General features: G+C 48.7%; 2 protein-coding genes across 5 annotated transcripts in view; one reads left to right on the top strand and one right to left on the bottom strand.

Moving 5' to 3' along the window:
- DUXA (double homeobox A) overlaps window positions 1–2,939 on the bottom strand; it is a 30,106-nt gene extending 27,167 nt beyond the window's left edge. The window contains exons 1-2 of the mRNA XM_042969985.1: window positions 2,853–2,939; window positions 2,646–2,778 (exon numbers count right to left, since the gene is read on the bottom strand). Coding sequence (XP_042825919.1) covers window positions 2,646–2,778; window positions 2,853–2,939 — 220 coding nt within the window. The remainder of the gene's footprint in view (window positions 1–2,645; window positions 2,779–2,852) is intronic.
- Window positions 2,733–27,107, top strand: LOC102971764 (zinc finger protein 264). 4 transcript variants are annotated; one of them, XR_006212160.1, is made up of 6 exons: window positions 3,496–4,349; window positions 4,673–4,799; window positions 14,138–14,233; window positions 19,217–20,823; window positions 26,000–26,199; window positions 26,687–27,107. XR_006212160.1 is itself a non-coding variant. In XM_042970664.1 (5 exons), exons 1-5 carry the CDS (start codon window positions 3,043–3,045, stop codon window positions 26,105–26,107), a joined length of 1,968 nt encoding a protein of 655 aa, XP_042826598.1. In that variant the 5' UTR covers window positions 2,733–3,042; the 3' UTR covers window positions 26,108–27,107. The 4 variants fall into 4 exon arrangements, 3 of the variants coding, with proteins under 3 accessions (XP_042826598.1, XP_042826597.1, XP_042826599.1); XM_042970664.1 differs by lacking the exon at window positions 3,496–4,349 and adding an exon at window positions 2,733–3,072 and having other exon boundaries at window positions 26,000–27,107; XM_042970663.1 differs by having other exon boundaries at window positions 26,000–27,107.
- The last annotated feature ends 280 nt before the right edge of the window (window positions 27,108–27,387 follow it).

Raw genomic sequence — 27,387 nt, 5'->3', positions numbered from 1 at the left:
CTCTTGATTTCAGCTCAGGTCGTGGTCCGAGGGTCATGGGATGGAGCCCTGCTGCTGGCTCTGCACTGGGTGTGGAGCCTGCTTGAGATTCTCTCTCTCCCTCGCTGGGCCCCTACCCTGCTCTCATGTGTGCATAAGTGCTCTCTCGTTCTCTCTCAAAATAAATAAATAAATATGAAAAAATTTTTAAAGGAAAGAAATTAGCCTCAAGACTGCAGCGTTAGCTCTGGCTGGAGAGTTTCCAGGCCACTCACTAGCCTACCCTCTGCCCTCTGGATTTGAAACTTGCTGTGCCCCACAATCACATAAGCAAATTTCTTGAAATAAATCTCATATATACATATTACAACTACATATGTATATGTGATACACACATATACACCATACACATAGTTATAAAAGATGTATACATGTCAATATTTATAAAACATATCTTACTAGTTCTCCATAGAACTCTTCGTACGTTCTTCATTCCTTGACCTAATTAACTTATTGCTATGCTTTTCTCATCTTAGAAATATTAAATCTGAAGGGCATTTCTATACTCTCTGATTCCAGTTCTGAATCTGTACCCATCCTCAAATCATCAAAGATGCATTTGATTCTCTCAGCTCCACAGTTAAGAAAAAAAAGTCACCAATGGTGACTTCTTAGATTGCTTAACGTACCTCTAGGTGGACATCAGAACCCCTAATGTGAGTTTGTTGGTTTCTTGACATCAACAACTTAACAAAGTCAGGTTGGCCCAGGGTTCATGCTCTGTCCATTCTCTTCTCCAATCTACACTCATTCCTCTGTTGGTCTTACCTAGTGTCATGACTTGGAATAGCAGTGTAAGCTAACGACTCTCAAATACACGGGAGTGTCCACAAAAATGAACAAACCTTTTTTAAAATTTTAAAGAGAAAGGAAGAGGGTTTTATTTGAGCTCATGTTAAGACAGCTACCTAGGATACACAGTCTTCACAAAGCAAAGAAGAGGGTGCTCTGGGGAAGGAACGGTTGGTTCAGTGCTACACACACACACACACACACACACACACAATGAATTGTAACTCTTTTTTAATTAACATTATGACCCAGGACATTCCAAAAATTCAGACTTTGTCTTATGTTTTTAGTATGTGCAAATACATATGACTAATCTTAGGGGAACCAGGGAGGTTTTTTTCTTTTTCTTATATTTATGTTTGGAATGCTACATTCTCGTTCTTTTTCTTTTCTAAGTTTATTTATTTATCTTGAGAGAACGAGAGAGAGAGAGAGAACACGAGTGGGCAAGAGGCAGAGAGAGAGAGGGAGGGAGAGAGAATTCCCAAACAGGCTCTGCACTGTTAGTGCAGAGCTGGATGTGGGACTCAAACCCACGAACCATGAGATCTTGACCTGAGCTGAAATCAAGAGTCAGGTGCTTAACCGATTGAGCCACCCAGGTGCCCCTGTTATTTTTATTTTTATTTTCAGTGAAGCAGATGTACAACATGTGCTTGGGGCAGAAACAGAGCCCATGCCAAGCCATTTTGACCTTGGTAAATGTTAAAGTATAATTTCCCCAGAAGCCCAAGAGCAAGGCCCACAAACGTGAAAAGCTGAAAATTTCCTTTATCAAAGCTGAACTCTTTTCCAATGTTGTCATTGAACTGTCTATGTAACACATGCCTCGTGGTCTCATGGACATTTCAAATTGACCATGCTGGAAACTGGAGTCCTAAGTTTCCCTCTAAGCCTCCTGTGTCTGCTCCTCCCCACCTCACAGGATGCCAAATCCATTCTTCCGTAATCTGGGCCAACTATACGACTCAGAAGTTCATTCATCTTATCAAAAAAGCCCTAGGCTAAATAAGTCCCTGGAGAGTGTGCAACTTGTGAAAGGGGACTTTCAGTGTCCTCCTTGGGAGGTTTTGTGGTGGTGGTTTTTTCTTTTTTTGAGACAGCACGAGTGGGGACTGGGCAAAGAGCAAGGGAAAATCCTAAGCAGGCTCTACACTCTCGGCAGAGTGTGAAATCATCACCTGAGCCTACATCAAGAGTCAGATGGTTAACCAACTGAGCTGATCAGGCGCTCCCTCCTTGGGAGGATTTTTAAGCTACTTTTTGGTCTCTTTCCCTAGAAGAGGATCGAGGAAGGTGGTACTGAAAAAAGGAAGTCACCAGGCCAGCTGGGGCAGAAGGCCAGTTCTTTGCCTTTTCATATGCCTCCACCCTGACAAATGTCTGTCTCCGGAGCCTCAACTTCCCAGGCACAGAATGGAGGCTTCACCCCTGCCCCTTGGTCCTCCGAGTTGTGGCCACTTAAAAAGGCAGATCGAGGGGCGCCTGGGTGGCTTGGTCGGTTAAGCGTCCGACTTCGGATCAGGTCATGATCTCACGGACTGTGAGTTCAAGCCCCGCGTCGGGCTCTGTGCTGACAGCTCAGAGCCTGGAGCCTGCTTCCGATTCTGTGTCTCCCTCTCTCTCTGCTCCTCCCCTGTTCATGCTCTCTCTCTGTCTCAAAAATAAATAAAACGTTAAAATAATAATAATAAATAAAATAAAATAAAAAGGCAGATCGGTTGCTCGCTTGCTTGTGCTCCTTCCCCTCGGAGGAAGACGCCTGGTTAAGTCCATCCTGCCCGGTTGGATTCAGAGGAGGGAAACCACATTACCCAGAAGGCATCGGAGGCCAATGCCTGCCAAGAACAGGGGCGCTTCCTGCGGCTCACGTACGTGGGCGGGGCTTCCGGGGTTTTCACTGCCGCCGCCATTTGCCTCAGCCGTTTGCCCTGGGACGGCCTTGACCTGCCGCGGGCGGTGCCAGCGCCGCTCCTTAGGCCTTTCGTGGGGACCAAACAGGGAAGGAGGCTAGGCTTCACCTTCGCGCTTCGCAGGGGCCGCGACTCCCTGCAGCGGGTGTGCCCCCCTGGCCGCTCGCCCGGCCGCGGCCTCTCGGCCGCCCTCATCCCCTCGGTCGCCGAGGGCGGCGCCCCGAGTCGTGGTGTCTTTTACGCCGAGGCCGCCCGGGCTCTCGCCTCTTTTCGCCTTGCTCGACCCGCGGGGCCCACGATGGCGGCGCCGCCGACCGGCCCGACCCAGGTCAGTGGACGTTGGCGTCGGAGTTGCTGCGTCTGTGCGAGGGCGGAGACGGGCCCCCCGTGGGCCGGGAGCCCCGACGTCCGCTGGACCGATCTCCGCACTCGCGGGGTGTGGAGGGTGGGGCCGGCTTGCGGCTTAACTGACCCCCGGTTCCGTGGAGTGCTTGGTCTCGGGCTCGCCTGTAAGTTGTGGACAGAACGAATGATGCTTCCGCCTGGGACTCCCGTCAGTCTTAGGGTAAATCCCGCCCCCAACGGGACCTGGGAGGACCCACGCTGCCCCACCTGCCCTCTTCTAACAGATGACCTTGGGCGTCGGGCGGAGGGGGCCCGCTTTCCGGGCAGAGACAAGTTCAGGGGGCCCGGGAGGGGCAGTGAGGTTGCGGTGGTCCCAGCTGCTGGGGCGGGGGGCGGGATGCTCCACCCCTCCTCCGCCAGCACCGACTTGGCGGCCAGTCAGAGGCCCTTCTTCCCGTGGCCGAAGCCTGTGTTCTCCGTAGCCATTTGTGCTCCCTGGTCCCGAAGTGTCCTGGCCTCGGGGCAAGTGCTGTCAGAGCTCAGGAAGGAGGCTCATGGTTCCTGGTGGAGTCTCCCCGGGAGTGAGGTGGGGAGCGGGCGGCGCAGGTCCGGTCCCTGCCGGTTACCCAGGGAGGCGCCAACCCTCCAGGTGCCGTTCTTGTGAGGTCAGTGCTGAGGGTTCTGCTCCTCTGCCCACGTTCACGAAAATAGTTTCAGGATTGATGGAAATGTATTTAACGACAAAAGTTGGGGCACATGCTTCCCAATGTCAGTACATCGTAATCACTGTGATTACGGAGGAATTCCCGATGCCCTCTCTTCCTCCCTGTGCAAGAGTAAGCAGCGGTTGACATGTTGGCTCTGGTTTGTGAGAGGCAAGGCTTCGGGTGAATTGGGGGAACTCCCTTAGCCTTTCGGGGACTGGTTGGAGGTGATGAGATGTCTCCCCCCTCCCCCCCGCCGGGGGGGGGGTTGCTGTGGGAGAAAGGAGAACCCAAAGAAGCTGAGCTGAGTCATCTCTATGTAAGTCTCACGGCTGCGACCAGTGAAGCGGGAACTATTATTGTATTGATCCAGAAACAGACGCTCAGAGAAATGAAGTGATGTCTTCAAGGTTAACACAGCTGGCAAGTGTCGGCTTTCAAGAGTTTGGATTCCAGCCACAGGAGACTGACTTACGGACTGGGGACTTGTAGTCGCTTTAACCAGGATGTGCCCCTCAGCATGGGGCAGGCAGCGAGCAGGACCAGTGAGGCTCAGGTACTGCCGTTGTCACCAATGCTGTTATTGTCATTATTCACTCATTCCTCTGACGTCCTGGGGCCCATGGTGTCCGCATCTCCCAGTCCACCCGTCACTTCCATTGTCTTGTGTGACCTTCCGGTGGCTCCCGTGGAGGAGGCTTCTCCCTTACACTGCTGTGTCCACCCCCACCTTGAGCCCAGCACGGAGCTTGGCGCTCACGAGGTTCTTGGCGATTCGAGCCTTGATCACTGTGTACCTTTATCAGGGATGTAGGGATGAGGCCCGATCCCATCCAGCACCCCAACACCAACACGCTGCTACCTCTGTTTGACATCCAGGTATCTGTGACCTTCGACGATGTGGCCGTGACTTTTACCCAGGAGGAGTGGGGGCAGCTGGACCCGGCCCAGAAGACCCTGTACCAGGAGGTGATGCTGGAAAACTGTGGACTTCTGGTGTCTCTGGGTAAGTGCTCCCCACTCCACCCTAGGGGGGGACCTGCCACCTCGTTGTCAGAGGACCTTCTGTCTCCAGGCGTGGCCCCCAGATTCCGCACCTCTGCGTCTTTGCCTGTTTCTGTTGTTTCTCTTCCTTACTCTGCTGCGGGGCTGTGTGGGGCGTCCTTGAGGCGGAAATGGCCACCTGAGCCCGAGCTCCTCTGGACCTCTCACCCCAGTGCCCGGGACAGACTGGTCTCCCATCTGAGGTCCTCATTTCACATTCCAGAGGGGGAGCTGACAGGCTGAGCCTGGTTGGCTCAAGTGTCCTCAGCAGGGCCAGCAGGGCCAGCAGGGCAGGGAGTGATGGGAAGTTCTCCGGGAAGGGAGGGAGTCAGGCCCCCCGGAGGCCTTTGCCTTCAGCACTGACAGGTACTGTTGTAAACGAGGTGATCCCAGTGACGGGGCTTCTCTGTGCTCACGTGCCCTCATGGTTGTCACTTGTTTCCAGGGCCGGGATCGTCTGCCGGGAGGAGAGAGGCGGTTAGAGTAGCGCTTCTCGGCGGGTGGCAGTTTTGCCCCCAGGAGCCATTTGGCAACGTCTGCGGGCACTCTGGGTTGTCGCGCCTTGGGTGTGGGTGGAACTGGCATCTGGTGGTTAGAGTCCGGAGATGCTGGAGACCTCCTTCGATGGACACGACGGGCCCCTCAACAAGAATTATCCCGCCTGCAGAATCCAGGGCGCCCAGTTGAGAAACGCCAGCTTAGATGTTTCTCTGCTTGAGGTTAGTCACCACGAGGCCATTGGATCTGAGACCCCAGAGCTTAGGGGAAGACGTGCCGATTTTTGGAGAACTGGAGTTAGGTCTCAGTGAGAAGAGGCAAAAACAAAATTAGAGAAGTTTGACGGATTAAATATTTTGTAACAAAACGTTTACAAATAGAAAGTGCATTTTGGCCCTGCTGAGCTCTTCTCTCCCCTTCCGTGCTCTCCCTGAGCTCCCCCTGCTCTGGCTGTGCGGGGCGTCTGGTGGTTTCCTGCGCACACACCTGGCTCGGGCCTCAGCTTGCTGTTGTGTCTGCCTGGTGAGTGTTCGTGGACATTTCAGCCTCTCAGACGGTGACCCTTCTGTGCGCGGTCCCCGCCTCCTCGCCAGCAGTGTCCTGACCACCAGATCTTATGCAGGGCCCTCCCCGATCCCTGTCGCTTTCTCTCATCATCCCCGTTGCGGCCTTCCAGGTTAGCGGTCTCAAGCAGGGACGATGTCGTCCCCGAGGGACACTGGGCAGTGTTTGTAGACATTTTGGTTGTCGCCCTGGGATGGGGCTGAGACAGGCACCTGGTGGGTGGAGACCTGGAGTGCTGCCAAACATTCTTGTAACGCACAGGACAGTTTCCTCCCTGTCTTCCCTGCAAAGAAGTGTCTTGACCTAAATAATCATGCCCGTAACCCACATAATTATGTCAGGTTGAGAAACCTTATTTCAGAGAGTGTAGGAACATGAACTGGCACTGAGAGACACCCTGATATGATGATTGCGTTATTTCTTCTCTTTTCCTGCCTCTGATTGCTTTTGATGGCAAGTCTGGATTTAGTGCTGAATCTTTTTTTTTTTTTCTTCTCAAGTGTTTATTCATTTATCTTGAGAGGGCGGGGTAGAAATAGAGGAGGAGAGAGAAAGAATACAAGCAGGGGAGGGGCAAAGAAAGAGGGAGAGAGAATCCCAAGCAGGCTTCCCCCTGTCAGCACAGAGCCCATCCTGGGCTCAACCCCATGAACCCCAGGATGATGGCTTGAGCTGAAACCAAGAGTCGGATGCTTGACCCACTGAGCCACCCAGGTGCCCCTAGTGCTGAACCTTAATACATCTTCTTTACTACCCCCACTCTGCAGTTGTTGGCACTTTTCCCTTTATTTTTTATTTATTTTTTTTTTTTTTAATTTTTTTTTTTTCAACGTTTATTTTATTTTTGGGACAGAGAGAGACAGAGCATGAACGGGGGAGGGACAGAGAGAGAGGGAGACACAGAATCGGAAACAGGCTCCAGGCTCCGAGCCATCAGCCCAGAGCCCTGACGCGGGGCTCGAACTCACGGACCGTGAGATCGTGACCTGGCTGAAGTCGGACGCTTAACCTACTGCGCCACCCAGGTGCCCCTGGCACTTTTCCCTTTAAAACAGAAGGAGCCTTGAGCCCACAGCCATGAATAGGCAGCATGAGCTTACTGGGACTTAACAGCATTTTGATGGCATTGCTGAGTTTTTGTGGTGATCTTCCACTAAGGCTAGACTCTAGGTTTCTCATTTACCAGAATGATGCAGGATTCTTTCTTTGAAGAAAATAAGAAAAATTCAAAATGGGTCATGTTTGGGGCGCCTGGGTGGCTCCATCGGTTGAGCGTCTGACTTCGGCTCAGATCATGATCTCACGGTCCGTGAGTTCGAGTCCCACGTCGGGCTCTGTGCTGATATCTCAGAGCCCAGAGCCTGCTTCGGATTCTGTGTCTCCCTCTCTCTCTGCCCCTCCCCTGGTCATGCTCTGTCTCTCTGTCTCAAAAATAAATAAAACATTAAAAAAAAATGGGTCATGTTCAAAAGCAGTTAACAATCACAGATCCCCTGAGCACTGACTGTGTGGACTGTTCAGCTTATTCATGCTCCACTCATGTAAATTGTCACAGCATCCCCCCCCGTATGAATTTGCACCTGCAAGATTTGCATTCATAGAGGTGACTTAGTGACAGATGATGTAGAGAGGTTAATGCTGTCATGTATTTTACATGTTTCTATGTGTGCATTTACATACATATGTACACACCTGTGCACGTCTGTACATACATGCCCATGTGTGTGCTAGTTGTGTGTAAACGAAAAGAATCTCTTTTTCCTCTACTCAGTAACACTTCTGACATGAAAATCTTGTTTTCGACCCCACGCAATTCTGCCACACACTAACTGGAGTTCGCACAGATCCCGCAGGTTAAAACGGGCTCGGTCTCTTAGGACAGCCCCTCCCCCTCCCACACATCCACTTCAGATGCCAGTCACGAGTCCAGGTCGTCACCTGTCTGGGTCACCTGGCTATAAATCAGGTATGACCCCCTCCTCAGGTTTGATCATTTGCTAGGGTGGCTCACAGAACTTAGGAAAGCACCTTATTTAATATTACCCAGTTATTGTAAAGGATCGAATTCAGGAACAGCCAGATGGAAGAGACGCAGAGGACGAGGTGTGCAGGACAGGCCACTGAGCTCCCATGCCCCCTGTCTCGGCTTGCCACCCTTCCTGCACCTCGATGTGTTCACCAGCCTGGAAACTCACTGAACCACGTTAGTTAGGGCTGCTGACGAAAGCTTCATGACATCGGCATCATGGAGGAAATCACTGGCCGTTGGTGATTGAACTCCATCTCCAGCCCCTGTTGCCTGCCCAGAGGTTGGGGGATGGAACTGAACATTCCAGTGCTATAAGCATGTGTTTGGTTCCCCTGGCCCCTCCTTAGAGTGTTCCAAAAAGTCACCTCAAGAACATAATAGAATTCCTAATGGAAGAAAGCAAAAAGGTTCTGTGTCTAATTTCGGTCTTAGGAGAGGCAGTCTGGACACGTGCTGGGGTGAAGGTTTTAGTGTTGGCGTGGAGTTGTCATCGTTGGAGTGTTGGTCTGGGTCGGTGTTGTCCACGTGTGGGACTGGGGTATCCTTTGCGAGTGAATGGCCGCTCAAGTTGCTGGGCGCCTCCTGTGTTTGCCACGTTTGGTTGAAACAGTGGTGTTAGTGTGGGGTGTTAGGCCAAGAGGCCTTTTGTAAGGCAAGCTAGAGACCCCCTCGGGTTTCTTTGTCACGCTGGGATTTGAAAAGGAGTTATGTCTTCTACTTAAGCCAGCAATTTTGGGCATGTTTGGGCCGCGAAAGCTCTTGAATGTCTCTCTCTTCCCAGAGCCCAGCATTGTGTAATTGGAGAAGTGAGGTGTGTGTCCATTAGTAGTATCGCCTGCAGCTCTGAAGGGAACGAGGAATGCCTGGCCATGCCTTGTATCGTGGCCCTTGTATGTGTAGAGATGCGTGGTTTTGACTTATTTTGGGGGTGTCTGTGAGACGGGAGGGTCTTCGAGTTCTTTCCCCTGAAGGAGTCCATTTTTGGGCAGTGGCCCAGCAGTTTATAATGAATGTGGAGATGGGACCGTTTGTTGATCAGGGCATCTGGTGTGAAAATAACCCCCTGAAGTTTGGCCAAGCGATGTTTCTTAGGTCCAGTTTTATTTAGAACGTTCTGGCTAAGGGCTAGAAAGCAGCAACACTCCATTGAGCCCCCTCGGGTGTGATGGAAAACAGTCTCTCGTTTACAATCCCCAAACTCCCCTAACTATTCCCTCCGTTACTCCCAGGGGTTTTCTGGGGGCCTGGGGACAGGTGACCTCCTTCAGCAGCAGAACATGTGGCTGGGAACTGCAGACAGGAGAAGCCGCCACCTCCCACGAGGGGAGGGTGCCACGGGGCCCAGGCTGGGCTCCAGACTGTCTCAGGGAGTCGTCGGTGGCGGTGCCAAGCTTGTGCCATGCTGTTTCTGTGACCCAGGGCACGGTGGGCAGCTGGGCGTGGAGGTTGCAGGCTCCTGTCTGTGAGAGCGGCTGTTTTCGGGAGGGCCTAGTGTGTGGTCAGTCACTGTGGTTTTAACAGTGTATTGCTCAAGGCTGGAACTGGGGACGGTTGTCCCATCAGAAGCCCTTGTGGCCATCGTTGGTCATTCAGAGACTCCAGGAGGCTTGAGGAGAAAGAGGTTGTCCAAAGCCTCTGTAGTGAAGGGGTCTCTGAGGGCACCCACCGGAGCGTCTGTTAACAGTATTGTGAACAGGTCTTGGAGTCTTGGTTGGAGGAAGCCTCATTTAAGGTGGGCTGACCTGTAACTGTCAACACCGGTGAGGTTAAATAAAATGTGTAAATGAAGAATGTAGTAACCAGACCCCAGATAATGCTAAGTAGTGTTATTATCTAAAACTAATCCCCCAGGGGCGCCTGGATGGCTCAGTCGTTTGAGTGTCAGACTCTTGATTTCAGCTCGGGTCATGATCTCACAGTTTGTGTGGGTTTGAGCACCACGTTGGGCTCCGAGCTGACAGCTCAGAACCTGCTTGGGATTTTCTCTCTACCCCTCTCCCACTTACCTGTGCTTGTGTGCACGTGTGTGCGTGCTCTCTCTCTTCATAGTTACATAAATAAACTATAATATAAGATAACTAATCCCACAAAGGGACTAAAAGATGTTGGGTTGTGTTTATGTATCCATAACCGAGTGTGTCAGATGACCTTCTGTGGTCAAGGTCGTCCTCGATGTACCGTCACACGTGTGCTCCGGGAGAAAGTGGGGGCACTTAAAATCTCGTCTGCAGAGATGGGTGTGGGTCGGAGTTGTTGAGCCACCCTCCCCGGCAGCCCAGGAGAGAAGGGTTTCCCTGCGGGGGAAAGGCAGGCTGGCAGAGGAGGGGCGGAGCAGGCACCGGGCAGCACGGTTAGCCAGAGCTCTCAGCCCAGAATCAGCGGGGTGTGGATTGAATGATGTCCTTGATCTCTGTCGGATGTTGGGTGTGTGGATCGTGTGAGTCCGCTCTGGCTGCCACACTGTGTGGCTGAAACAACAGCTTTGTTTCCACATCATTCTGGAGGCTGGACGTTCCAGACCCGAGGTGCCGGCAGAGAGGTGTCTGATGGCGATCTCTTCCCAGCTGCCACTTCATGCTGTGTCCTCACGGCTCCTTTCCTCTGGCTCAGAAAGGCTGTCTCTTCCTCTTCTTTCAAGGACACCAGTCCTACCAGATTGGGGCCCATCCCCTGACCTCATTTAACCTTAATTCCCTCCTTAAAGATCCTGTCTTCCAGATACGATCACATTGGGAATTTGGGCATAATGACACTGAGGGGAGGACACGCTGCGTTCCTAGCAGGGACCCTCAGGGGTGGACCAGAGTAGTAAGATTGTAGTCACCGCCATGAGGTGCCCTTCGTTTGTCCCGGGTTCAAGCACAGACACAACTGGGCTGTCAGGTGCAGCAGCAGTGGGACGGTCATTCCTTTATTGACCAGCTTTTATGTGATAAAAGGCTCCTTTTCAGCCTCCACTGGGCTGTATTAACTATTTTAATTGGGGTCTGCGGGCCCCATTTTCCCGAGCCAGTTTGTAAGCGCCAGCAATGTATTTTAATTCTGTGATGTGTCAGGGCACCTGTGCCCATAGGGCATAATTTAGGACAGTGGGCGCTGGGACGCAGGGAGTTGTAGGCAAATCTGCAGTTAAAGTGAGACATACCTGTTCTTCCCCGTATTAGCTACTGAAGTTTGGGCAGCGCTGTGTTTAAATTTAGAAGAATCTCCAGGTATAACTAGGATTTGAGCCCCGGTATTGGTTAAATTTAAGAAGTTTTGTCAGTTGGTGCGTTTTAGCAAATCCTGAAGTTAATTCAGAACCTATATTGTAGAGTCAGAAAAACCAATCCGTGCCCGGTTTTGTTTTGGTAATATAATCTTTTTGGAATATAAATTTTGTTATGCTATACAGAATTATTATACAGAATAATTATGCTATACAGAATTATTATAATTTGTTATCTTAACTTTTAGCATATAAATTTTGCATTTCTAATCGCACCAAACTGTAGACAGTGTTTTAGTTGTACACTGTGCATTTAGTTATTTTTTATTTTCTTCCTGTGTATCTAGGGGTTTCTTTTTGTTACTGTTTTTAAATCAGTCACTAGTTTAGGATGAATGTTGTTTTCTAAACCTGGTATTCGCTTGGTACATAAGTTTTAAAGCACCCCTCCTACTCCCGCTTCATTTTCTTGGGCTTTTAGCTGCCTGCAGCCCCATATTGAATTTGTCTCCTGCTGGTGAGAGGGGTGGGGAGGGCATGGGGTCTCTGGGCAGCACCTCCCTGGGATGGCCCTGGTCCCCAGCATAATTGTTTGTTGTCACCTCTCTGTCCCTGGTCACTTTCCTTTTCTTTGGGTATTTACCTGATGAGCTCCCGGCAGTCCCAGGTGGCTCCTGTTGAGTGGCAGTCTCGTCTGTAGGGTGCCCTGACAGCCGCAGAGGGCCGGGGCTTACGTCTAGGGCAGCATGGTGGCGGCATCGGCATTCTGATTGGGTCAGTGTGATTTTAAGGAGGAGACTCTGGCATGCTGCTGGGCAGCTGCGGTCGGGGGTGCCCGGATGCACTGGCCGGTGCCCTGACATTGGTTGTGCAATCTGGCGTAAGGGGAGATGCGTCCTGAGGTGTCCTCGCAGGAACAAGATACCCCATACGCTTTTTTTTCTCCCTTATACATTGAACCATGGGTCTCCAAGAATGGGGTGTCCCATCCCTGCTGGGTTGGGGGACAGACTACGACAGTAAGGCCGGCAACAATGGCAGGATTTGCCCTCGAAGCAGTTGAAGCCTCTTGTGCCACATCATCTGAGGAGGGCGCCCCACACTGTGTGGCCAGTAGATCCCTCATATCACACAGGGGACCAGTGCTGGGACTCCACCAGATGCGCCTTGAAAAAGGGACTGTGCGATCAGTCCCTTGGGGAACCTAGCTGAGCAGCCCAGCACTGAGTGTTGCTGGCTCACTGGGCATACCTGCACCCCAGCACGGTAGTCTGGGGGGACCTTGGCCTTGCACGACAGCCACTAACCCTAGTTGTCCCTGGGGCACCCACCCAGAGACTTGACCATGGAAAAACAGATGGATGAGATGGGTTTTTGCCGATACAGGGGCAACTAGGGAATTAGCCCTTGCAGACCTAGGTTATCACACCTGTAAACTACAGAAGGATTCTGCTTAGGATCTAAAAAAAAAGACTCAGATCAGTAAAGATGCAAACTTTGTTTTGAATGGAGAGAGTCAGTGTTTTAAATATGTCATTTCTTTAAATTATCCCATAAATTTATTTCCACTTTAAACATAACATATTTGAGGGGCGCCTGGGTGGCTGAGTCTGTTGAGCGTCTGACTTCGGCTCAGGTCATGATCTCGCGGTTGATGAGTTCGAGCCCCGTGTCGAGCTCTGTGCTGACCGCTCAGAGCCTGGAGCCTTCTTCAGATTCTGAGTCTCCCTCTCTCTCTCTGCCCCTTCCCTGCTCATGCTCTGTCTCTCTCTGTCTCAAAAATAAATAAACATTAAAAAAAATTAAAAAAAAAAAACCATAACGTATTTGAATTGCTTGCCGCAGTCCCTGGGATATGGTTATACCCTATAAATGCTAGTTTTTCATTTATTGTTAGGATGAGAAACTCCACAACAACGTGGCAGATTAATGAAGCCATGCTTCAGCGAAGTCCTGTCGGGGGGTAACATGGGAGCTGAGACCGGAAGAGTTAGAGTTCTCTAGAGGCACAAGGTGGGAAGAGAACAGCCTGCTAGGTAGTAGGGCCAACACATGCAAAGGCCCTGGGGTCACAGGAGGCATGGCTCTTGAGAGCTGAAGGGAAGTCTTACTCCCGTTTTGACACCCGAGCTGAGCCTGCAGCAGATGGCAAGTGAGGTTTGCGTAGTGACAACTGATACTCTCCGGCTGTGGCTCTGTGTCTGTCAGCACAGCCTTCCGTGGGTCCTGGTGCCTCTGCCATTGACTTCTCTGCAGTCCTGTGTCTTTTCCCTGTGTCTGTGAGTAGCTACATGACAGAGCAGCTCAGTCTTCACCCTGAGGGACGTTCATTCTCTCGTCTCGTAAGTTCAGAGGTGATCCCGGCTCCCCACTTGGCGAGTGACAGCCCAGCTGTGTGTTTCTTTACCCCCTCTCTGGTCTAGGGCTTTGAGGCAGGTTCCCTCATAAAAGTCCCAGGATGCCACCCACTCAGCCGTCCTGGCTCCTACCAGGTTGTGTACTTATGTTCCTCTAACGATTGGTGATGGGGCATAGCCACTTGCAGGTTGGTAGAGAGTGGTTTTTCGACCTTCCTTTGATGCCAGAATCTGCTGGGAAGGTTTTTAAATCTCCCGATACCCAGGCCTCGCCTACAGAGGTTTGCGTTCGTTGGATGTGAGGCGGACGTGCCGGGAGGTGTGGATGCACACGTGGGTGAGACTCACGTGCTCGGAATAACGAGAAAACACTCTCTGGAAGGAGGGGATCCTCTTCCCTGGGATTCTGTGAGCTGGAAGTCAAAGGAAACAGGTGCTGTCTACACAGCCAGAACTACTGTCTCAAGTCTTTGGATCCCAGCAGTGGTGTTTGTGCCAGTTTCCAGGTGACAAGTCAGTGTTCATGTGGATGGGAGCAGCTTCGTTCTGAAGTCATATCCATATCCAGAAGTCCCACACTAGATTGAGAGGTTTAATTTGTTTTCCCAAAAATCCCAGTGCCTTCTTTCTTTCTCCGTGACCAGGGTGTCCCGTCCCCAGACCGGAGCTCATCTGCCAGCTGGAGCGCGGGCAGGAGCCGTGGACGGCGAAGAGAGGCCTCTCCCAGAACACCTATCCAGGTAGGAGCCAGGATGCGGGCGCGCGGGAGACCCTGCAGGCTGCAGACCAGGAGGGGACCGCGGGCCCTGGTTCCCCGGGAAGCTTCTCGTTCTGGCCTCTCCGGTGGTTCGGAAGCCGGGAACCCTTTGACCCAGAGTCCGCGTGCCCGGCCAGGGACCCGTAATGTCTCTCCCTCCGTCCACCTGCCAAGTTTCGGTGGCAAGTTGGGGACCGGACACGGCCTCGGAGAGCCGCTCAAGCCTCCCCCCGCCCTCAGTGCCTCTCTCTGGCCGGCGTCCCCAGGTCCTGTGCAGCCGTGTCCCGCCCGGTGCATCTCCCGCCTCGGTTCCTTATGCCGCCACCTCCATCAGCCCCGCCCCCATGCTCCCTGCTCACTCCCATCATCTTCCCTGGGGGAGCCGCTGGCCTCCCCACCTCTCTCCACGTCTGCGTGGTGCCTCTGGTCGGCTCGGCTCCAGGTCCTGCCTGCGCCTCCCCACGTGCTCAGACTCTGTTCCAGACGGCTGGCACTTCCCCAGCCACGGACGTGTCTCCGTGCGACCCCGGCGTTGACAGTGCAGTGCGCCTCCTCCCCTGCTTGAGCCTCCACCCTTCCACACTCACTCGGGCTCTCGAGTCTGCAGCTGCGCCTTCCATCCAGCAGAGGGGGTCTTGCCCTTGGCCCCGGGGCCGCTTCCTGAACCGGAGTCCAGAGCACCTTTTCAGGGGAATTATTTCCTCCTTCGTTTTGTTTGTTGTGTAGCGTAACTTCATCCTTTTTGTACTCAACATAAAAATATGCTCAAGGGGCGCTTGGGTGGCTCAGTCAGTTGAGTATCCAACTTCAGTTCAGGTCATGATCTCACAGGTCATGAGTTCAAGCCCCGCATCAGGCTCTGTGCTGACAGCTCGGAGCCTGGAGCCTGTTTCAGATTCTGTGTCTCCCTGTCTCTCTCTCTGCCCCTCCCCTGCTCACGCTCATATTCTGTCTCTTTCTCAAAAATAAACATAAAAAATACATATATCTAGCTCCTTATGGTTAAAGAAGGTCAGTAAGTTCCCGGCTCAGGTAGCCCCCATCCGCTCCCCGTGCACTCACGTACTCACTGCTCAGGCAGGCGCTGCCCGGAGCCGCCCCGAAGGTCATCCTGCATGTGGTTACAGCGTCTTTGATGTTTTCTTGGAGTGAGGTAGATGGATTCCAGGCTACGCAAACTTTCAAGTTTTTTACTGGATAGTTGCCACTGTGTTCTTTTTTTTACTTAAAAATTTTTTTTTGTTTGTTTTTATAAAAAAAAAAATTTTTTTTTTTTTAACGTTTATTTATTTTTGAGACAGAGACGGAGCATGAACGGGGAAGGGTCAGAGAGAAGGAGAATCTGAAACAGGCACCAGGCTCTGAGCAGTCAGCACAGAGCCCGACGCGGGGCTCGAACTCACGGACCGCAAGATCATGACCTGAGCCGAAGTCGGACACTTAACCGACTGAGCCACCCAGGCGCCCCTGAAAAAATGTTTTTAATGTTTGTTGATTATTTTGAGAGAGAGACATTTGACATTTAACCTTTCGATCCAAGGTGGAACTGGAGTCTGTTGTGAGATACGAGTACAGTTTTGCATTTCCAGTGCGACACCAGTCTTTCTGGCTCCATTTACTATGTTTCCTCTTCTTCAACCCCCCAGCTTCTCTGCCCTCTCTGCCGTCCACCAAAGCTCCCTGCGTGTGTTTCCCAAAGTCTCTTCTTTTTCCATTGCTCGTTTGTCTTCTCTGTGTGCTGGTACCACAGTGTGTGAGCCTGTGATTCCGTGGCAGTACTGTCATCTGAGATGGTAGGTGTCCTTCTCTTTATTGTTGCCTGTTTGACCCTTCATACAAGTCCTACCATCAGACTGTGAAGTTCCTTGATGGCCCAGTTGGCATTTTATAGGGAATTGTATTGAATTTTTTTTTTACTCATTTGGGTAGAATTGTCAGTTTTATGTGATTAAGTTTTATTCCCCTGGTTTTGTCAAGTAATAATGGACCCACATCACCGTACGGGTTTCCCCACCATGTGAAAGTAGAGTGTTCCTGTGAAACTTTTCATTAGCCAAAACAGCATTTATTTATATGGAATTTTTTTTTTTTTTTTTTTTTTTTTTTTTTTTTTTTTTTTACTATTTCTATACTTAAAAATCATCTCTCTCAGGGTTTTCTGATGCCCTAGGACACATCTTGCTGACAGATGCTCAAAATAAGTGGAGAGAAAGCACAGGTGCTCACAGACACAGTTCAGAGCTGTGGCGGCTCAATGTCAGGGACTGTTCTGGTGAAGGAGCTCGGTGGGCCACCTCTGCCACCCAGGGGGCCCACTGCCTCTGTGACGGCTCGACGCGACAGACGCTGAACACCATTTTTGCTTTTTGTGGTTTTCGTACGAGTGAAAATCTTTGAATTTCTTTCAGTTAGTGGAAACAGGTCCTGATGTCAGTGTAATAAGTAAAGGAAGGAGGAAAATTAAAAAGGAAAAAAGGTTTCTTCTTGTGGTGAGAACTGTTGCAATTTACTCTCTCATCTCTGCGCCTTGTCACGGCAGGCAGGAGTAGCTAGGGCCCTCGTGTGGTACGTCCCGTTCCTAGCCCTTAACCTTGGAACTGGAAGTTTGTCCCTTTCAACACACCTTCCTCTGACTCTTCTGACCCCCACATCGTACTCTTCATTGACCCAGCTCTTCCTTCATATCTTCAAGTAAAGTATTATCATTTTCTCCTCTAGATCCACGTGTATTTTGCTGGTCTCTTCCCCAGACTCAGTACATGCAGCCCAGTCCTGCTCACTTTCTGCCGTGTCCTGGGAGTCTTCACTGTCCGCTTCCCGCCCGCCCCCCTCCCGCCCCCCCCCCCCCAAGAACCTTGGGAATCCTGTTCCCTTGTCTCCTTTCTGTCCCTGCATTCTCATCAGCACCATCCTCAAACTCTTGGTCCCCTGTACATTCTGTCCCCTGAGGCTACTGTACCCTCGGTACTTCCTCTCTGGGGCGACTCCTGTGCTGCCAGTGGGACCCCCATCGTGGGCACCTCCTACTGGAAAACTCTCTTGATGTCTTTCTGAACACAGCCAAGCTCAAGGCGAAGAACACAGAACTCCCGAGAATGCCAAGTCTTCCCAGGTCATCCGAAACCAGTGGGAGTTCAGAGATTTCCCACAACTATCCTTAGATTTGACACATTGTTAGAAAGACTAGAAAAACTTCCTAAAATCTGTTCTTACTCTGCCCTCAGTGTTTTTTTGTTTGTTTGTTTGTTTGTTTAGGTTTTTGTTGTTGTTTTAATTTACATCTAAGCTACCATATAGTGCAACAACGATTTCAGGAGTAGATTCCTTAATGCCTCTTACCCATTTAGCCCATCCTCCCTCCCACAACCTCTCCAGCAACCCTCTGTTTATATTCCACATTTAAGAGTCTCCTTTGTTTTGTCCCCCTCCCTGTTCTTATATTTTTGTTTCCCTTCCCTTATGTTCATCTGTTTTGTCTCTTAAAGTCCTCATAGGAGTGAAGTCATATGATATTTGTCTTTCTCTGACTAATTTTGCTTAGCATAATACCCTTGAGTTCCATCCACGTAGTTGCACATGGCAAGATTTCATTCTTTTTGATTGCCATGTAATACTCCGTTATATATATGTGTGTATGTGTACATATACACACATGTATATACATATATATATATATATACACATATATAAACATACACATAACATATACATTCACCACATCTTCTTTATCCATTCATCCATCGATGGACATTTGGGCTCTTTCCATACTTTGGCTATTGTTGATAGTGCTGCTACAAACATGGGATTACATGTGTCCCTTTGAAACAGCACACCTGTATCCCGTAGATAAATGCCTAGTAGTGCAATTGCTGGGTCATAGGATAGTTCTATTTTTAGTTATTTGAGGAACCACCATACTGTTTTCCAGAGTGGCTGCACCAGTTTGCATTGGCACCAGCAGTGCAAAAGAGATCCTCTCTCTCTCTGCATCCTCGCCAATATCTGTTGTTGCCTGTTGTTTTTTTTTTTAATTTTTTTAAAGTTTATTTTTGAGAGAGAGAGAGAGAGAGAGTTTGAGCAGGGGAGGGGCAGAGAGGGAGGGGGACAGAATCCAAAGCAGGCTCCTGGCTCTGAGCTGTCAGCACAGAGCCCTACGCGGGGCTTGAACTCACAAACCGAGATCATGACCTGAGCCAAAGTCGGGAGCTTAACCGACAGCCACCCAGGCGCCCCTGCCTTCAGTGTTTGTTACAGATTAAGGATACAGCTTAGAAGCAGGGCCAGAGGTGTTCAGACACAAAACTTCCATGTCTTCAGTGACTTGTTCCCTCCTGGCATCCGTGTATGACAATAACGTGCACAGATATGGCCAACTCGGGAGATTGGCCAGAGCATCACTATTTCTGTTTTTATTGAGCCTTCATTACATACGCGCAATTGAGTTACTCTCCGTGGGACTCAGTGTCTAGCTCTTTTTCCTTTTCCAGAGGTCCAGCTGGTATCTTGTGGCTCAAAGTCCCAACTTTCTAATTTCATGGTAGGTTTTTCTTACGTGGCTGGACCTTGCCTCGAGTTATCTCTTTAGTACAAACTGGAGGCCTCTAATGAGTTACCTGCCTTCCCAAACTAAGGGATACATTCCTAGGTGCCCATGCGGGATGTCCACGCATAGAGGTATCTTGAAGCACACAGCACCATAATTAGACTGCAGACGCATGCACAATGGGATTGTGGTGGTAGTATTTCCCCTCAGATCTCCTGTCCCCTCGCCTGGCTTCTCCTGGGTCTCCCTTTCAAGAAGTCAACAGTCCAAGATCCAAGGGTAAAAATCCTGAGATTCAGAGGTAGTAAAACATAACAGAGATGGGCCCTGTTTTCATCTTCGTTTCTTTCGCTGAAACGCTAGTTTTATTTTTCCCATGTCGTCATTACTCACAGGGCTTTTTGTGTATTGGGTTTCTTTCAGGTGACAAGGACAAACCCAAGACCATGGAACCCACCACTTGTGATCCAGCCCTGCCTGAGGGGGCCTCGTTCCAGGAACTAAGACGTGGTGACCCAGGGAACTACCAGCTGGGCCAAACCAAGGATCAGCGTGGACCGTCAGAAATGCAGGAAGGACACTCGAGACCAGGGTTCGAAGCCCAGAGGGAGAAAATGACCCCTGAACGTGGTGGTTTAGGAACAGCTGATGGAGTGTGTTCGCGGATTGCACAGGACCTGGTCCCCCTAGGTGGTGCCATCCGTGACCGTGACTCATGTGGATCGGGTAAAGATCCCGTGATTCAAGAAGAGGAAAATGCCTTTAAGTGCAATGAATGCGGGAAAACTTTTAATAAGAAGCACCTTCTTGCTGGACACGAAAAGATTCACTCTGGAGTGAAGCCCTATGAATGCACTGAGTGCGGGAAAACCTTCATTAAGAGCACACACCTCCTCCAGCACCACATGATCCACACGGGGGAGAGGCCCTACGAGTGCATGGAGTGCGGGAAGGCCTTCAACCGCAAGTCCTACCTTACACAGCACCAGCGGATTCACAGCGGGGAGAAGCCTTATAAGTGCAACGAGTGTGGAAAGGCCTTCACCCACCGCTCCAATTTTGTCCTGCATAAGAGGAGACACACTGGTGAGAAATCCTTTGTGTGCAAAGAGTGTGGGCAGGTCTTTCGACACAGGCCGGGTTTCCTTCGACATCACATCATCCACACTGGCGAGAATCCCTACGAATGCTTCAAGTGTGGCAAGGTCTTCAAACACAGGTCCTACCTCATGTGGCACCAGCAGACTCACACTGGGGAGAAGCCCTACGAGTGCAGTGAGTGCGGGAAGGCCTTCTGTGAGAGCGCGGCCCTCATTCACCACTACGTCATCCACACGGGGGAGAAGCCCTTCGAGTGCCTGGAGTGCGGGAAGGCCTTCAACCACAGGTCCTACCTCAAGAGGCACCAGAGGATCCACACCGGGGAGAAGCCTTTCGTGTGCACCGAGTGTGGAAGGGCCTTCACCCACTGTTCCACTTTCATCTTGCACAAAAGGGCCCACACCGGAGAAAAACCTTTTGAGTGCAAAGAATGTGGGAAAGCCTTTAGCACTAGGAAGGACCTCATCCGACACTTCAGCATCCACACCGGGGAGAAGCCCTTCGAGTGCTCTGAGTGCGGGAAGGCCTTCAACCGCCGCTCGGGGCTCACGAGGCACCAGCGGATTCACAGTGGAGAGAAGCCCTATGAGTGCATGGAGTGTGGGAAATGCTTCTGCTGGAGCACAAACCTCATCCGGCACGCCATCATCCACACCGGGGAGAAGCCCTATAAGTGCAGCGAGTGTGGCAAGGCCTTCAGTCGCAGCTCCTCCCTCACTCAGCATCAGAGGATTCATACCGGGAGACACCCCGTCAGGGGCAGCGCAGCAGAAGTGGGGAGACCCTTCGCGAGCGGGCAGTCCTCGGTCACCCTGCGAGAACTCCTTCTGGGGAAAGACTTCTTGAATGTAACCACCGAGGAAAACCTTTTGCCGGAGAAAACCTCTACCATGGCATCTGATCGAACATACCAAAGAGAGACCCCCCAGGTATCTTCGCTGTGAGAAAATCATCCACCCCAGGCCGTCAGGAGTCGCGTAGAGATGCAGTTAGAGATTGGCCCGGCCCAGAGCCTTACTGTGCATCTGAGAGTTCATCCGGGAGAGACCGGTGTTGATTATGCAGGAAGTAAAATGTTCAGCTACTTTTTTCTTAGTTTGCACTGCAGCGTTATCTCAGGAATTTTTATAAAAAGAAGGTGGAGATTAGAAGGGCAAATGAAATGAAAAGTTTGTGAGACTTCTCTGTCAAGCTTTGTCAAGCACTTTGTCATGGATTCCTTTGTTTACTTGGGGCAGGGGGGGTGTTTCAGAGGCCACGGGCCTTGACCCTTTGTGTGTCTTGTATATACGTTCATTACTGTTCAGTGGCAGGAGAGTTAGACAGACGAGAGGGCAGGTATTCAAAGCGGTAAATACACACATAAGAATGGGCACATTGTCTCGCACCAGTTAAGACGTTAAGACTTCACAGTTTTAGAAAACAAACTTTTTTATTTGGTTTTAAACCCCAAACACCCAGACTTTTTCTTGATCCCATCTATTTACTTAGTTTCCGTCGCTATACGGTAAACCTCAAAATTAGGTAAAAGTGATTTCTCTCTATTACTTAAATTGATTTAGTTTTCCTAGTTCCTTTGACTTTTCATATAAATCTTAGGGTGCAGAAAATCGTGTTTGCATTTTATAGGAATTGGTTTGTAGATCTGTTTGTTGAAAAGCAGCATCATGAACATCGTACATGCTATGATACTTCACTTATTTAATTCTTGGTATTTCATTACCGTTTTATAATTTTCAATACAGGCTCTGTATATTTTTGTTAAGATTTGTAACTAGGTGTTTTGTTTTTTGAGTGTAAATGGCATTGATTTTTACACTTTGATTTTCCATATGATCTTCAGTAGTATGCAGAATGATCATTGGTTTGGGGGATGATATTTTGGTAACCTGCACCCTTGCTAAACTCACATTATTTCTAGCCATTTCTCTGGGTAGAATCCTTAGGATTTTCTGCAAAGGTACATCAGCTGCAGATAGAGTTTTATTTCTTCCTTCCCATCTGTTTATCTATGACTTTATTTTCTTACTGCTCTAGGTGTACTTCCAGTGTGATATCAGATAGGAGTAGTAAGAAAGGATGCCCTTGACTGATTCCTCAAATGAGGCGGGAAACTTTCAGTTTTTCATCAAATACAATGTTAAAAGTTCTTTTTGGAGTTTTCTTATCAAGTTTAGAAAATTTCCATCTATTCCTAATTTACTGAGTTGTTTGTTTTTTTTTTTAATTATGAATAAGCGTTGGATTTTGCCAAATGCTTTGTCTCCATCAATTGATGTGATTATCTGATTTTTCCTTTATAGTTTATGGATATATAGTGTATTAACTGATTAGGTTTGAATATTGAACCAGTCTTGCATCCTTGGAATAAATCCCACTTGGTTGTGGAGTATAATTTTTTTTTTACATATTATGTATTAAAACATTCCATTTGATTATATTTTGTTGAGGAAATTTTCCTCTTATTTCTTGAATTCAGAATAGTTTTTATATTGGATACACTGGATAGTTTTAAGATTGGCATTTTCAAGGAATTGTTCCGTTTTATCTAAATTTTCTAACTTGTAGACTTGTAGTATTTCCTTATTACCATTTTAATGGCAGCAAGATCTATACTTCTGTCCCATTTGATACCTGATTTTGGAAATAGGTCCACTCTCTCTTTATCTTTGTCCATCTTCTTAGGTATTTATCAGTTTTAATGATCATTTTGAAGAACCATCACTTAATTTCATTTGTTTGTATTGTTTATATAATTTCACTAACATCTGTTCTGATCTTTATTATATCCTTTCTTCTACTTGCTTTGGTTGTCTTTTGCTCCTCATTTATTTTCTGATTTAAGCACTTAGTACTATAAAGTTCCCTTATAGCATTGTGACCGCTTCATCCCACAAGTGTTTTTTTTTTAGTTTATTTTTTAGTTTATTTATTTATTTTGTGTGAGGGAGAGAACGCACATATGTGTGCCCAGGAGAGGGGCAGAGAGAGAGGGAGAGAGAGAGAACATTCCAATTCTGTCAGTGCAGAGCCCGATGTGGGGCTTGAACTCACCAACCATGAGATTATGACCTGAGCTGAAATCAAGAGTTGGATGCTTAACTGACTGAGCTGCTCAGGCATCCCCCACCACAGCTAATTTTAATTCCAGTTTATTCAGCTCCTTAAGAGACTACTGGGTTCATGGATTATTGTTTAGTTTTCTAGTAGAGTATTTTCTTTATCTTTTGTTATTGGATTTCTGGTTTGTTTCACATTTGGCCTGTTTAAATTTGTTGTGTGTTTATGACCCAGTCTGTCTTCTTGAATGTTCTAAAATGCCACTTGAATGTGTTCTGTCATTGGGTGGAATTTCTGTGAATGCCTGCACAATCCTCTTGGTTGGTAGTAGTAGTCAAATTTTCTGTATCCTTACTGACCTTCTGTTTAGTGTTTCTGTCAGTTGCACAGGGAGGATGGTGAAGTCCTGAAGCATTATTGTCTGTTCATCTTTAAATTCTATTATTTTCTGCTTCAGGTATTTTAAAGCTCTGTTGTTTGGTGCATTCACATTTAGTATTGATATGTTATCTTGGTTATTGACCCTTTCATTATTTAATGTCCCTTTTTGCCCATGTTCATTTTCTTGACTTTGAAGCATACTTCAGTAATATTAATATAGTCCCTACTGTATTTTTTTTTTTAATGTTTATTTTTAAGAGAGAGTGGGGAAGGGGCAGAAAGAAGACAGAGGATCCCAGGCAGGCTCTGCACTGACAGCGGAGAGCCCAACACAGGGAACTCATGAACCTTGAGATCATGACCTGAGCCGAAGTCAGACAACTGAGCCCACCAGGCGTTCCTCCCTATTGCATGTTTTGATTAATGTTTGCATGGTTTATATTTTTCCATAGTTTTATTTTGAACCTTATCTGTGTCACTACATTTGAAAGAGGTTTCTTATAACAGCATATAGTTGGGTCATGCTTTTTTATCCCTTCTACTTTCTGTCTTTTAATTGGTAGAGTCACATCACTTAAATTGAAAGTAATTATTGGTGTGTTAGGGCTTAAGTGTTCCATTTTTTTTTTTTTTTTTTGCTGTATTCCCTTCACATTGTTTCTCGTTTTCTGGTTGTTTTTGTTATTTTCCTGTTCTGTTTTGTGTTGTTTTGCATTCCTGTGGGTTACTCCCAACAATTTTTAGAATTCCATTTGATATACGTATGATGTTTTGAGTGTCGTCTTAATTTTTGTACTGTAGGCATTGTATATACATAACTTATCAGTCTGATATTATCAGCATTTTAAGCACTTTGATGTATAGAAACCTTAATTCCATTAGGTTCCTTTGCATTTTCCATTTTAAATCTAATTAAGTATTTCCCTTCTTACACCGAGCACTATGTTGGATGTTGTAATTTGTGCCTCAGCTGTCAAACATTTTTTTAAACAAAACTCATGAAAAGAGTGGTCTGTTTATCTCTACTTTTACTCATTCCATCTCCATTGTTCTTTGTCCCTTCTTGAAGTTCCAGACCTTATGTTAACATTTGCCTTCTGTTTGGCAAAGTTCCTGTAGTCTTTCTTCTGGGGTAGGTGTGCTGTTGACAAATGATTTTGGTTTCCATCATCTAAAAGTGTTTCTCTGTCCCCTTCATTCCTGAAGGATGTTCTCATGGGATAAAAGACTTGAGGTTTACGGTTCTTTTAGTACAAGAAAAACATATACCTCTTTGTGTCCTCCATGGTTTCAGATGAGAAACCTACTTACTGCCGTTCAACCCATTGTTGCCCTGTGTGTAGTTTTTCCTTTCCGTGAAGGGTGTTTTTATCTATAGTATTTGTAAGTTTGATTACAATGTGTCCTGGCGCAGAATTTTTGGAGTTTTCCTGTTTGGTATTTGTTTAACTTTTTAAAGACCTACGTCTTTTGCCAAATCTGGGGATTCAGTAATTATGTTCTCATAGTTTTTCAGTCCTACTCTTTCTCATCTCATTCAGGGACTCGAATTAAATGAGTTCCTCAGATTTTTTTTATCTAGTCTGTATTCTCTCTGTTACTCAGATTTATCAATTTCTGTTGATCTTTGAGCTCACTGATTGTTTTGTCTCTCATCTCATCTCCTGTTGAGCTTACTCAGTGAGTTATCGCTTTGGCTTTTGTGGTGTTGGGGTTTTGGGGTTGTTTTGTGTTTTTCCAGTTTAATTTCTACTGGCTCCTTTTTTACGTTTTCTAATTCCTTGCCTAGTTATAATACCAAAGAATGACTCTTAGAAATAAAACAGGCAAAACTATGTAGTCCAAAGTCCTGGTACTCTGGTGGCTTATCTTGGTATTGGAATAAAAAGCCTAAAGTATCTAGAGAAATGGAAGTCCTGTTATCCACAGATATTTCTAAAAATGGATCTTAAAACTGAAGATCTGCAGATTATTCAGGGTTATAGTCTCCAAGATTCATGTGTAAAATTTCCCAGCTCTGTAAGCCTTGTTAGATAGAGCCCCAGAGGAGAAGGGGTCCCTCCTCTCCAAGGGTCACCCTTCCTCTTCGTGGTTGGACACATCCGCCAATCCCCAGCTTGTCTAGGACCTGTTCGAATTTAGACCCTCACCGCTTGGTCTTTAACTTCTCCCTCTTAATCCCTTTCTGTCCTCTTAATCCATGCCTGTGTTCCAGTCTCTGGTCTTACCCCCCCCCCCCCCCCACACACACACACTTCCTGCCCCACGTGCCCGGTGAGCTCCGCCCTTCTCCTCTCTCCCAGACACACCCTGTGCAACAGTTCTGTCCGCTGTCTGGCCTCCACCACTGGCACCTGACTGAAGCAGGTCTCACAGAGTTCCCTCTTGTGCTCCCACGCTTCCCCCCCGCCCCCAGTCTGTTATTGGGCCTTTTACCGCTGCCCACCTCTTTGACCTGAAGGCACTTTTCCTGGTTTCTGTGACTTCCTGCCCTTCTTCAGAGGCCCTTTGTCTCCTTCCGTCTATTAAACAGTTGTGCTTCTCAGGATCCGTGCGTCGCCATTGCTTTCTCACTTGTGAGGGGATCCCTGAGTGAGTTAACCCCCCGCCCCCGAGGCATTTTCTCTCAGTGATCACAGAGTTCCCCCACGTCCTTGTCTCCAGGTTGAACGTTTCTGGTCATCGTTCCACACCTTGTCGGTATTCCTACCTACTGAGCCTGTGTGCGTGTGTCAGGCGGCCGTGACCGTCCCCACGAGGATGCACCCATAATGATCCTGACGGCAAGCAGACATGGCGTGTTCCCGTGTATCAGTCATCGTTTGCGGTGTTTGACACACAGCAACTCTTAGCCTTTGCAACAGGTCCGTGGTAGGTGATGTTCTCCCCATTTTACAGATCAGAAAACTGAGGCACAGAAGGGTTAAAACATCTGCCCAAGGCTTCACAGTTGATTAGGAAGTACGGGACTGGGGATTGGAGCCAGGTGGGCTGCTGCAGAAGCCATGCCCTGAGCACCTCGCCACCTCCCATAGGCCGGTCTGTGCACCACTGCGCCATAGAGCGGGCCATTGCCGTTTGTCTGCAAGTTACCTTCTCGTGTGACGGTACAGGAGACAAACCACACTCACTTTTCAACGGCCGTATAACCTGTTGCAACTGCGCGGAGAGTACAGACGAGGGGTTTGAGGTGGCGCAGAGGTAGACAACGGCTAGGGCAGGGGTTGGGGTCTGGGGTTGTGTGCGTGAGGTGCCCCACATCTCCCTGAAGGTCACTGTCGTCTGCCTTCTTGCCCACGTCAGACACCTTGCAGCCACTTTGTTCATTTCTCCTTTCTCTCCCCCTTACAGATCCTCAGTATACGTGCGTCTTCTAGTTCGGGTCCCTCCCAGAGTGCTCACACAGAGCTGTTTATGCGGGGGACACAGCGTGTGGCATGTGGCTCTTGAAGAGAAACTGCACAGGCCTGTATGGCCAGGTGGTTAAGGGCGTCAGGACCATCCTGTTTAGTGTTTTGCTAGCAAGACTCACAGGACTCCACATTTTGTCATACTCGGGGCAGGCTGTGATTTATCACAGCAAACGCAGTCGAGGAGAGGCACCAGGAATGGAGAAAGCCAGAGGCCATCAGAGACAAGCTTCAAGAGTCCTGTTTCTGGGAAGGCACACGGGACACATTTAACTTAAGCTCCGTTAAGGAGTTAAGACCATGATTTTAAAAGTTTACTAGGGGACGCCTGGGTGGTCCGTTGGTTAAGCGTCTGACCCTTGATTTCGGTCAGGTCATGATTTCCCGATTCCTGAGTTCAAGCCCCACATTGGGCTCTGCACTGACAGCACAGACTGCTTGGGATTCTCTCCCTCTCTGTCCTACCCCAACTTGCTCGCTCTCTCAAAATAAGTAAATAAACACATTTTTAAAAATTCTAGGGAAGTTCATCAGAGACCCTTGGTCTTTTGGAGAGAGAATATGTATGTGCAAAAGCACACACCAAGTTCTAGATTTCCAGAAGGATAGCAGGTTCAGTGTGAGCCACATTGTTTACACAAG

The sequence above is a fragment of the Panthera tigris genome, chromosome E2, assembly GCF_018350195.1.
Source record: "Panthera tigris isolate Pti1 chromosome E2, P.tigris_Pti1_mat1.1, whole genome shotgun sequence".
Lineage (NCBI taxonomy): Eukaryota > Metazoa > Chordata > Mammalia > Carnivora > Felidae > Panthera > Panthera tigris.
This window is presented reverse-complemented; position numbering and strand designations above follow the sequence as displayed.

Coding starts and splice junctions, on each gene's coding strand:
- LOC102971764 (XM_042970663.1), top strand. CDS start 4,314: ATGGGGCAGGCAGCGAGCAGGACCAGTGAGGCTCAG. Junction 4,800..14,137: donor TGGACTTCTGGTGTCTCTGG/GTAAGTGCTCCC, acceptor CTCCGTGACCAG/GGTGTCCCGTCCCCAGACCG. Junction 14,234..19,216: donor CTCCCAGAACACCTATCCAG/GTAGGAGCCAGG, acceptor GGTTTCTTTCAG/GTGACAAGGACAAACCCAAG.